Raw genomic sequence first — 11,888 nt, forward strand, 5'->3', positions numbered from 1 at the left:
ATTGACATCCCTGCGTGAATTTGAAAGAAAACAAAATTCAATTCATGCATGTCGCGATGAACGAAATGTTTGGTTTGTTTCCCTCGTTTTCGTTCATGCTATCCTCGCTGTTAATGTTGTATGGGCTTTCACGATTACCTGGTTTGAGTTGCTTGTGGGGCCTACGGGTCACGATCGCGTATCCGTGTTCTTTGTTATTTACTTTAATATCGATGGTACTGGCAGTTGTTTGGGAAGTAGTAGGCACATCACAATGATCGTTCACGCTGTTGTGGCGTTTTATCTCTTCCTAAATAATTTTACTAGAACGTCACCGGGATGTCATCGAAGAAAGACGTACACCCGTTGTGAGTTAGACAGTGAATGTTTTATTCAATTACCCTGTCTACAATTCTTCCTACTGGAGGCGCTTGGAGTCAGTTATGTATATCTATTATGTAAAGAATGGTCAATGCAACGTAAGAGAGAATAACCTGAAAGAATGGGAGAGAATTCGGAGAAGGCAGTTTGCACGGAATGCGCTTGGGAACTAAGAGTTGGAATATGAGCAGGACACGTTTTTGTCATGTCAGAATTCTTGAGACCTTTGGGTCTTTACCCCGCTTGCGCGTGCATTTGCATTTGACGCGTAAGCAGTTCAATATTGTGGGAATGAATTATTTTCTCACAGCGTGGTTTAGCTAGTGAGGTCTTTCAGGATGTATGGTTGGTGTGGGTTCGGGAATATGTGCTGTGCACATATCACACTGTGCGTACGTTCTGTTGTTCCAGTATTCGTTGGTGCCTGAGCTGGTGGTTTGTGATTTAGTTGATGTTGATGAAGGGCTGTGTGATGGGTATGCTTGCAGTTGATATTGCTTCGTTAGAGGTTTGCGTACATGGTTTCTCGTAGTGTATCTTCTTGTATAACAACGTAGGAGTCTGTTCTTCATACGTGCACAGCGTGATTTAAGATTTGCTCACGCGTTTTGCTTTAAATTGAAAGTTCAAATATGAAGGAATAGGTCACTCGCATTCTCAAGAAACAAAAACCGTTGGAAATACTTAAATTTTCTCCGGGTTTCAAACTTAAAGGATTCCACCGTTACGTATTCCGACATGATGGTTGTAATAAATTTATCAATAGTACCCAGGTGTTGATCGTGCAGACGCATATCAATCTTATCATTGTCAATATAAATGGATATCTTGGTCCTAACATTATCATGCTCAACGACGTATTGCATGTTGGCTTCCATTGCGTAGCTTTCCGTTATAGCCAAAGTTTTAAATGTTATCAGTAATGAGTGTAGTGAGCTTGTATAACGACGACTTCCGTTAGTCTAAATTGCATTTGCAAATTTGCTGTTGAATTTTGCTGTTGAGTTTCAAACATCTTGAAATGAATGATCGATATCGTATCGATGAAAGTAACGGTGCTTTATTGTCCACACTGGCTTTGGACGAAATTTATTATTCGATTGCTTTGCTTGTTTATAGTACTGGCACGGTACATATAGACAGCAGACTATAGGTAGAAACGTTCGTTTGATTCACTGCGCTGTTGACAAGCAGAGCGACTGATTAGGTGCTATTTTTCTTTTTATGGAATGGATTTCCAGTAAGACGAAAAAAGCCACTAGCAAGAGAACTCAAGTAGAAGCAGAAGCACCAAAATGCCGAAATGTCTTTTCAGAGGTACGAAAGGGAATTCTTCGAGTCCCGGATTGAATGACGATTTAAGCCAAGGAGAAGCGCTGATAACCATTGTTTCATCGATATTGACGAGGTACTCTTGGGAGATTTAAAAAACCATCGAAAGGTACAATTGGGAGATTCGACTATATTAAGTTTTGTTTGTCACATTCCGATTGAGGATGAGTGTACGTTGCAGTTATGGTTGCGGTCAGTAGTTACTGCCATCTAGAACATAGTGAAAATCGAAGACTGAATAGATAGAAATATATTAGGCTTACAGGAGAAAAACGAGGACAAATCAAGCATTTTTCTCGACTTCCCAGGACACTAGGACAGATAATGCAAAACCAGGACATGTCCTGGGAAACCAGGACGTATGGTCACCCTTGAATAAGAATAAGTAACTGAAAGACTTATTTACTTCCATTTGACAAAGTTAATCTGACTACCAGTTTTTACATGTAAAACTTGTACGCAAACTTGTACGCATGCGTAATTGTATGGTGTCCCAACCTATACAACACGCTTGTTCCAACCAATTTTTCGAAGAAATAAAATCCAATGAAGCAAACGCAAAACCCTGATCGGTAATAACATTTTAGTTACTTCTTAACACTTTAAAATTATTTACGTTGAAATTTCAATGAAAAAGATTCAATTAAAAAGGCTGCAAAAATCGGTTCCGACAGCATAAGTCATCAAATTGACTTTACGCTTGTCCGGACATGCCGCAGACTCAGGTGATTCGCATTTAATGACAAAAGATCCTGACTCCTGCGTTGCAGAAGACAAAGAGTTAAGTAGCCGGGAAACCCTAAGCTTGTTCATTGACCCTACTCCACGCTTTTCTAAACTTTCTTATTTCAAATCCTTTCTCTTCCTTGAGTACTATGGCTCTTAATATTTGAAAAATACTTCACCTTCCAGTCCCTTGCTAATTATATGTCGTTACAATATAAAAAAGGAAAAAGATTTACTCACTACAAGTCGCTAATAAAAAAGGAAAAAAAATTGTCTATAAAGAAAGTAATAATTGGTCAACCGATATATCATGGGGAGTGTTTTTAAGTTGCTGGATTAGTGCAAATTTTGCATCAAAATCACATTTGACTGCAGCGATAGTTTTCGTCATCAGCGTTTGAATTGCGTTGAGGACCGTGTCAGTAATCTCCGTTTTGACGCTATCAATCCTGGCAAGAATTTCTTTCATCGTTTCATCTCTCTGATTCGTTCGCTGGAATTGGTGAATATTCTCCAATATGTTCGGTTTCGTTTAAAATATCAGCTGGTGCCAACGTAAATACTTGTGTTATAAGTGGCTGTTCTGGCTCTGATGAAAGCTCTTGGTCTGAAGCCAGCTCTGCAATATGTGATAGCGGCTGAGTTGACAACGTTTGAACGGGTCTTGCCGTTGTTGATGTTGGATCCGAATCAATCGGTTGAAATGAGTTCAAAGGAAACACAAGAGGATCTAGAATATAAATACAGTTAGATGTAGTATGACGTTAGGTAGCTAATAATAGCGTCTCCTCATCTTTTCTAGCAGGTTTTTCATTGAAAATATCTAAGATATGTGTGTATAAGTTGACAACGTCGATTTTCAATGATTACATACCCTTACTATGAACAAAAGGCAAAAAAAATCGCTGTTAAAGTCCCTGCTACTGCCATTCTTCTGCCTAACTCCGTTCGGAACTAAATCCTTTGTTCTGGCTTTTTTAGACGGAACTGTTAATGGGGATTCGATGCATCAGTAGTATGACCGGACATTTCAGCCGTTTCTTTTTCAGCGTCCAAATAACTTGGAATCCATCTACGTTTTACCGTGCAAAGCATTTTGTTCCATGTCTTTCCAGGTTTGGAAGACGGGTCTTTAATCAATTTGTTCGCTTTTTGTCCGGCCATGAAAGGTATTTGCCACTCACCCATTGATGTGGCACAATAGACAGCACCATTCTACCTGCTTCTTTCGTTTGGACAATGGTAAAGTGATTATTCCCACCTGCAACGATAACTATGTGTTTCTAAATAGTTCTACTAGGTTTCTCATATTATTTTACCTGCATTTTTCTCGAAATCGAAACTGCATAAAACCCATATTATTTTTCATTGACAGATTAACTAAGCTTACACGCTTATTCGGTCTTACGTTTGTTTAGGTACAAATGTTCAGTCTTTTCAATATATTGGTAGAATTTGCTGCGTTTGATATATACAAGATTGGAGCAAGGGATAAGGTAAGTGATTATTATTCAACAGGTTTTGAGTTCGAATCCAACTACGAGAAAATTACATCAATGTGCGAGGTAATATGAATTTACAATTTTCATTGCTGACAATATTAATACTAATACCAAAACAATGCCAATATGAATATACAACTATGAGGTTAAATTAAATAGATTCAATGTGAAAAAAGAATGAATTCTCAACTTTTGCTTTTAATTTTCCAATGTTAATTATCATAGCTGAAGAAAGGTAAGGAAAACCTTTATTGGTTTAGCTGAACTATGTTTTTTAAGGATGAACAAAAGCTTAAAAAGTGTTTCTTAAAATTTGTTATTCGGCATGGTTCAGGTAGGCTGAATCAATTCTCCAAATCGAGATGTTTAAGGGTGGAATAAATGATTACTAATTACTCGTACACAGCCTATGTTCAGCTGGAGCTGAGTAGTACTGGCTATTGAAACGTCTATAAAATCCTGAAATGTTACTTGGAATCTTTTATACTACTAATGTCTTCTTTGGAGAGTTTTTACATACGTATACACTAATGGGTGTTCAATAAAAAATGAGAATGATTTCAATACCTTCTGTAAGTAAAGTATAAAGAGTGTAAATGTTTTTCTCTCCAAGAGAATTGCTCTTTGGATTCCCTAGAAATGGGTGGCATGTTTCTTTTCGCTCGGGTGCTGTCAGTTCAATCGAAGATGGCATCAAGACAGCAAGCACTCCGCGAGCGTGTTGTTCGGTTTTTCGAAACGCATGGTCACCGTGGAAAAAAGCTTACGGTAGACCACTTTCGAGAAAAAAATGTGCCTGTGAGTACAGTTTACCGGATCATGGCGTACCAGAGCGTGGAGCGGAAGGCCGGTATCGGCCGTCCGGTGAAGATAATGACGAAGAATAAGAAGAACGAAGCGCTGAAAAAGCTGTTCAACAACAAGGACGGAATAGGTTTGCGTGACGCCAGCCGAAAATATCACTGCTCCCATACCTTGATTCACCGAACTCTCAAGAAGGAGAACATCATATGTCGGAAGAAGACTCGGTCCCCCGAGTACACGGACGAGCAGATGGCGATCGTGAAATCGCAGTGCCGGTGGAGGACGAAGAAATATCACGGGACGTCGTTCGTGCTGGACGACGAAAGTTACTTTCCACTCTCTAAGACCCACATGCCAGGAAATAACAGCTACTATTCCAGCGATGCAGCAGACGACGAGGATGGCACGGTAACGCACCTGGGAGCACGCGCAGAAGACATTAAGACAAATCCAGGAGGAGATCAGACGGCTCAAAAATAATAAAGCCGCTGGAGTTGACCAAATACCAAGCGAGCTACTAAAACACGGTGGCCAGCCACTGGCTAAAGCGCTGCACTGGGTGATTACCAAGATTTGGGAGGAGGAGATTTTACCGGAGGAGTGGATGGAAGGTGTCGTGTGTCCTATCTACAAAAAGGGCGACAAGCTGGATTGCTGTAATTACCGAGCAATCACCCTGCTGAACGCCGCCTACAAGGTACTCTCCCAAATACTATGCCATCGACTATCACCAATTGCAAGAGAGTTCGTGGGGCAGTACCAGGCGGGTTTCATGAGCGAACGATCTACCACGGACCAGGTGTTCGCTCTTCGTCAAGTACTGCAGAAATGCCGCGAGTACAATGTGCCCACACATCATTTGTTCATCGACTTCAAAGCCGCATACGACACTATCGATCGAGATCAGCTATGGCAGATTATGCACGAGTACGGATTCCCGGACAAACTGACGCGATTAGTGAAGGCGACTATGGATCGGGTGATGTGCGTAGTACGTGTCTCAGGGACGCTCACGAGTCCCTTCGAATCACGCAGAGGGTTACGGCAAGGTGATGGTCTCTCGTGTCTGTTATTCAACATCGCGCTGGAAGGTGTAATAAGAAGAGCAGGAATCGACACGAGTGGTACGATTTTCACAAAGTCCGTTCAGCTACTTGGCTTCGCCGATGACGTTGATATTATTGCACGAAACTTTGAGAAGATGGAGGAAGCCAGATTGAAAAGAGAAGCCAAGCGCGTCGGACTTGCCATCAACACGTCGAAGACAAAGTACATGATAGGAAGAGGTTCACGAGAAGAGAATGAGAACCGCCCGCTTCGAGTTTGCATCGGTAGCGACGAAATCGAGGTGGTTGAAGAGTCCGTGTACTTGGGCTCACTGGTGACCGCCGACAATGATACCAGCAGAGAGATTCGTAGACGCATCTTGGCAGGAAATCGTGCTTACTTTGGCCTCCGCAAGACACTTCGGTCGAACAGAGTTCGCCGTCGTACGAAGTTGACCATCTACAAGACGCTGATTAGACCGGTAGTTCTCTAAGGGCACGAGACCTGGACCATGCTCGTGGAGGACCAACGCGCACTTGGTGTCTTCGAACGAAAAGTGCTGCGTACCATCTACGGTGGAGTGCAGATGGAAGACGGCACATGGAGACGGCGAATGAACCATGAGTTGCATCAGCTGTTGGGGGAGCCGCCCATCTGTCATACCGCGAAAATCGGACGACTACGGTGGGCCGGGCACGTAGCCAGAATGTCGGACAAAAGCCCGGTGAAAACGGTTCTCAATTGCAATCCGACCGGTACAAGAAGACGTGGCGCGCAGCGAGCACGATGGATCGACCAGGTGGAAGACGATTTGCGGACCCTTCGCAGACTGCGTGGCTGGCGACGCGCGACCATGGACCGAGTGGAATGGAGGAATCTTTTGTATACGGCACAGGTCACTTCGGCCTTAATCTGTTAATAAATAAAAAATATTCCAGCGACAAGTCAGCCACACCTCCGAAGTAAAATATAAGTTTGAGCAAAAAATAGAAAAAAGAAAGTTATGCTGTACATCGCCACACCGGACAGAGGGATTTCAGAGCCATGGTTCAAGCCGAGCGATCTGGCAATCAATCAACAAGTGTACCAGGAGGTGTCATGAGAAAATTCTTCTGCCGCTCTTAAAGGAGCATCGTGCAGATGGGAAGCCGTATTCTGGCCGGACAAAGCGTCTTCCCATTACGCCAAGAAGTCGCTGGAGTATCTTGAGCAGTAAAAGATACCATACATGCCGAAAGAAAGGAACCCGACCAACTTGCCCCAGTGCCGTCCAATAGAGGATTTTTTCGGGCTCCGTCAGTGCCCTAGTGTACAAAAATAATTGGCGGGCCAAGGATACGAGGCAGTTGACCGCCAGGATCCGGAATTGTATCCGGAAGATGAACGTCAGTTCCGTCCAGCGCTCTTGTGAGAGCATCGCGATTAAGTTGCGTCGCACGGCTGACCAGGACCCCTTCTCCAACATTCATTGACGTTTTTTTGGAGAATAAACATTATGTTTTTCATAAAAAATACTGAATTCGTTGAATTTTTTTTGTTATTTAACTAAATGACTGAAAAAAATCAAATATTTGTTGATCACCCGTTAGAAGTCTGAGGGCACCATGGTCGGATACAGTAGTGATATGAGAGAAAGTAATAAATAAATAAATGGGAGAACTCCCTTATAGATCTGAGCCGTTTATTCAAAACCGCGCGGACCACGCGATCAAGCCCTCAAGCGATCGAACGCTCGAGCACAACGCTATAATAAAACATTGGTCTCAAACGCAAACAAGCAATTGCGATCATTCACAGAAACCAACGCCTGCGATCTCGCCAACATAATCACACACACAGACAGACACACACATACACCTATCCTACGAAATAATAATCACGGTTTCAAGTGAGATTAAACAAATGCGCATTCTCACGCGATCATGAATCGCTTGAATCTGGACGCCCCTGTACACAAAGTTACATAACATTGGAACACGCTACATACAACCGCCCACGCCTTCAATCATGTTAACATACAAGCGCTCGAACCTACGCGATAACCCACGCACGCCTATACCCGCCATAAGCCGTAGTTTGCCATTGTAGAGAGTAGCAGGGAGCCTTTCCGAGAATCCAACTCTACACCTTCAGTGGTCCAATCCACTCTAAAAAAACAGTGAAATTAAACGGAAGACGTTTATCTTAGCTATGTCATTCCACCAAGTCGCTCAAAACATTTTGTTTCAAAATATATATCATTCTGATTCGGCGTACAATGTACTATTACATGTGATGTGATATTTTAGGCATAAATACCACCAGCTAAAGTTTCTACATGTTGTTCTTTATTCATAAATCGAGCAATAAGGATTTGACTGGGTTCGGTAAAACAGTTCATCTGAAATTGTTTCCATTACTGGAACAAACTGAAGACGATACCTACACTGCCGCTAGAAGCATAACTGTCCCATGTGCTATGGGAATCCCTATACACATGGGACAATTATGCTTCTAGCGGCAGTATATGCCGGTACTGCATTTGTTTAGATTACTACAAAATAAACGAAACGATTTTAATTAACTTCAAACAAAAGCTTTGCTATGTATGAACAAGGTTTCTGGAAATCAGTGGTGTCAATATTTGTTCGAGAAGTGATGTATCTATCAATCAGCTACAGGATGCAAATGCCACTCTATTTCGTAGATACATAGATGTGCAGATGTAATAATTCGTTTAACTCTAGCTACAGTTAAGACAGTCTCGAAAAGGGTCGAGGTTGAGAGCTTTTGGCTATGGTTGTTGCTATATTAAATACGTTTATTTTGTTTGTTGTAAAACATCACACTACATTGATAAATAGTAGAAACAGCACATTTGAAAGGTCTGAAATTCGATTTCGTGTGCGGTTCTCTGACCGACGCCATACCGGTAGCCGCTCTACGTTTTGGTTTCGGCAGTTTTAGGCTCGTAGTTGAACTCAACTTTCAACGAGGATATAATTTCTAAAGCAATAAACTAAGGCGTGAACCATTCCAAACATCCAATTACTATGTAATTGATCAATTCCGAAAGAGAAATCGGCTTAATGTTTTGGTAGACTTTTATAGATATTAATAATAGTGACTTTTGACTCCATTATAAGTGCATAATAATAATAGAGAATAACAAAATAGAGCTAATCAAACAATTTTAGCTTGAAATAAATAAGTATAATCTCTGCCTGTCGCTGTCAAAACGAGTTTCCCGCGGCTCGATTAGTCAATATTCAACGATGATAGCCGTTTCTCAACGCTGCAAAAATGATTGACAGTTTAGTATTCAAATGTTAGGAGCCAAAAAACAGTACACTCACGTGATTTCAATATCCTGGAAAAGGTCTCCGATCCAACCCACTGAGATGCAGTAATGCTGGAACAACTGCATCAGCAGTTCGGCCTCATCCAGCATTTCGATTCGTTCAATTCGAGCTCGTTCGGCTGGCGGGATGCTGTTGTAAATTTGCACCATATCCCATGCGCGTGCACCGTGCCAGTTGCAATTCAAGAACCTACCCAGAGGATTGAACACATGACGTCCTTAAATAACAGTAATTTACCGACTGCATACAAACCTGGAAATTTGCGTATCTAGCGAAAGGCAGGATTCAACCCCGGCCAAGCTGCAGCCTCGCTGTCTTAAATTGTTCAGCATAACATCACCGAAGCGGTCGTTCATATTAACCTGCTCGTAGTTGACAAACACGGCCGACTGAAAGTTGGAGGCAAACCATTTCAGCAGGTTGCTGCTATTTTGCGGTTCAATGTACACCAGCACACATTCGGCTAGGAAGATGGTTGGGATGCTAAAATCCACCTCAGACTGTTGCATTTTGATAGCCACTTCGTCAATATTTCGCAAGTCGACACCGACAATGTGATAGTTGCTGGAGTGCAGATCGGTCGGACTCAGTCGAACTTCGCCGTCTGCAACGAAAGTTGGTTAGTTTGTTTGCTGTTTCTACCGGCCAAAGTTACAAACCTTCGACGTGAATCTTTTCTAACAGGATCTTGTTACGCTTGATCTGGTAGCATTTGCGTGATGTTACTGCCGGGAAATCTAGCTCCACAAAGTTGGTTATCATGTGGCCCGATTCACGCAATCTCCAGTATAAAGTATCGAAACCGCAGCCGAGGTTAATGATTTGGCACTTATCGCCGGTTTTCTGCGAAAATACAAGAACTTTATATTTGCAGTTAACATTAACATAATCCAGCATATGCATCAATTTTTTGTAGATTGATTATAATTGTAATTTATACGCTCACAATACTCAGCTGGCTACATTATTATACCTTATGCCAGCTCAATCAACATTGACAGATGCATTTCCCACACCGGCGTTTACCTTGAAAAACTTTTCGATGCACATCTCGATACCCTTGACCCGTGCAAAATAGCCCCGGTTTATCTCGGGAGCCTTTCGATCGGGGCTGCGCACGAAATATCCAAGGTATTCGTCCTTCCAGTAGCCCATCTTGACGGCGGAACGTTTGCAGTTGCTGGCATCATCGTTGGTCGATATGACCGCTTCATCACAAGGATGAAACACTTGCGGTTCCATACGTTCAGCAGTGACGGTATCCTACGGTGTATCTATACAGGACTGGCAAGGCTTAGATGAATCTGGTGAGAAAAAAGAACACGTAAAACCAATGCACTTTACTGAAATACTTTTGCAATTTTTTCACTGAACTAGGAGCGACCTTCGTTCCCTGACAAGATTTTTTTTTGTTTTGATCATTTTTGACAGTTGGCGAAGAGGAGCCAACAAGAAATCGTTACCTACGTTACACATATTCATTTTTCAGAAAAACAATGTAACGTACGAGTTCATTCATGACTGCGTTGAATCTATCCCTTAACTGATCAAATAAAAAATATCAGGAAAACAAAATAAATATGTACAGTATTTATATTCGGAAATTAAAAAAAAACTTTTTTGATTCTACTCTTTGTGATGCAAATCTCTACTAACATATGATTAGTGCGTAGAAGCCAACTGCAGACGAACCGAACACAGTTAAACTTGTTTTAAAACTAAACCAAAATAATCGATTAATGATAATCGAGTTGGTAGTTAAATAGGGGAATCAATCTAATTTAAACCCATTTCTTATTGTGGACACGTCAGATTTCCACAAGGAGCTGTGCCGAGAATTAGACGCCATTCTCTGTGGCGACGCGTACCGAGTCGTGATGACGAAAATGAAAGGCCCGTCGATGCTAGCAGAAATGTTCCAGGGTAAGCTGAAGATGACCGTTGAGGGTCTCTTCCCGAAGTATGATCCAACTACAAGGCCACCAACACCGTACGGCGAAGAAGAAGGAGCAAACGCGGACGATCGGCAAGTGACAAACGATGAGCTCGCAGAAGTATCGAGGTGGCTGAAATTAAAGAAAGCCCCCGGTCCGAATGGAATACCAAACGTGGTGCTGAAAGCTGCGATCCTGGCATATCCAGGCGTGTTCTGGATGGTGCTGCAGCAGTGTTTAAATGAAGGTAACTTCCCCGAAATATGGAAGGTAAAGAAGCTGGTGCTGCTGCCGAAGCCAGGGAAGCCACCGAGCGATCCAGATTTGTTTAGGCCCATACTGCCGCTAGAAGCATAACTGTCCCATGTGTATAGGGATTCCCATAGCACATGGGACAGTTATGCTTCTAGCGGCAGCATATGTCTGCTGGATACACTCGGAAAACTACTGGAAAGAATCATCCTTAACAGGCTAACGAAATGCATGGAGGGTGGACGCGGTCTGTCCAAGATGCAGTTCGGATTCCGCAAAAGAGCATCAACAGTGGTTGCAATTTAGACAGTACTCAAGAGTGCTGAGATGGCATCCAAACAGAAGCGAAGAGAAAATTGAACCTCCGCTGTGGTCCCGATAGATATGAAGGATGCATTTAACAGTACCAGCTGGAGAGTCAACGCAGCACCGCAGCACACAATGGGGGTTCTCGACTATCTATGCAAGATCCTGAAGAACTATTTCCAGAGCAGAGTGCTGTTGTACGAGACGAGCGGAGGGCAGATGCCAATGCGAGTCACAGCGGGCGTTCTCCAGGGCTCCATTATCGGTCCAACTCTTTGTAACGG

At 42.5% G+C, this 11,888-nt stretch overlaps 1 protein-coding gene across 1 annotated transcript; it reads right to left on the reverse strand.

Moving 5' to 3' along the window:
* Positions 1-8,076: 8,076 nt before the first annotated feature.
* On the reverse strand, positions 8,077-10,541 carry LOC131678875 (leucine carboxyl methyltransferase 1-like). The gene is made up of 6 exons (XM_058959291.1): positions 10,487-10,541; positions 10,139-10,416; positions 9,772-9,955; positions 9,365-9,716; positions 9,107-9,301; positions 8,077-9,045 (listed from the first exon to the last, which is right to left on the reverse strand). Exons 2-6 carry the CDS (start codon positions 10,352-10,354, stop codon positions 9,009-9,011), a joined length of 984 nt encoding a protein of 327 aa, XP_058815274.1. The 5' UTR covers positions 10,355-10,416; positions 10,487-10,541; the 3' UTR covers positions 8,077-9,008.
* Between the last annotated feature and the right edge of the window lie 1,347 nt (positions 10,542-11,888).

Source organism: Topomyia yanbarensis, chromosome 2, assembly GCF_030247195.1.
Source record: "Topomyia yanbarensis strain Yona2022 chromosome 2, ASM3024719v1, whole genome shotgun sequence".
NCBI lineage: Eukaryota > Metazoa > Arthropoda > Insecta > Diptera > Culicidae > Topomyia > Topomyia yanbarensis.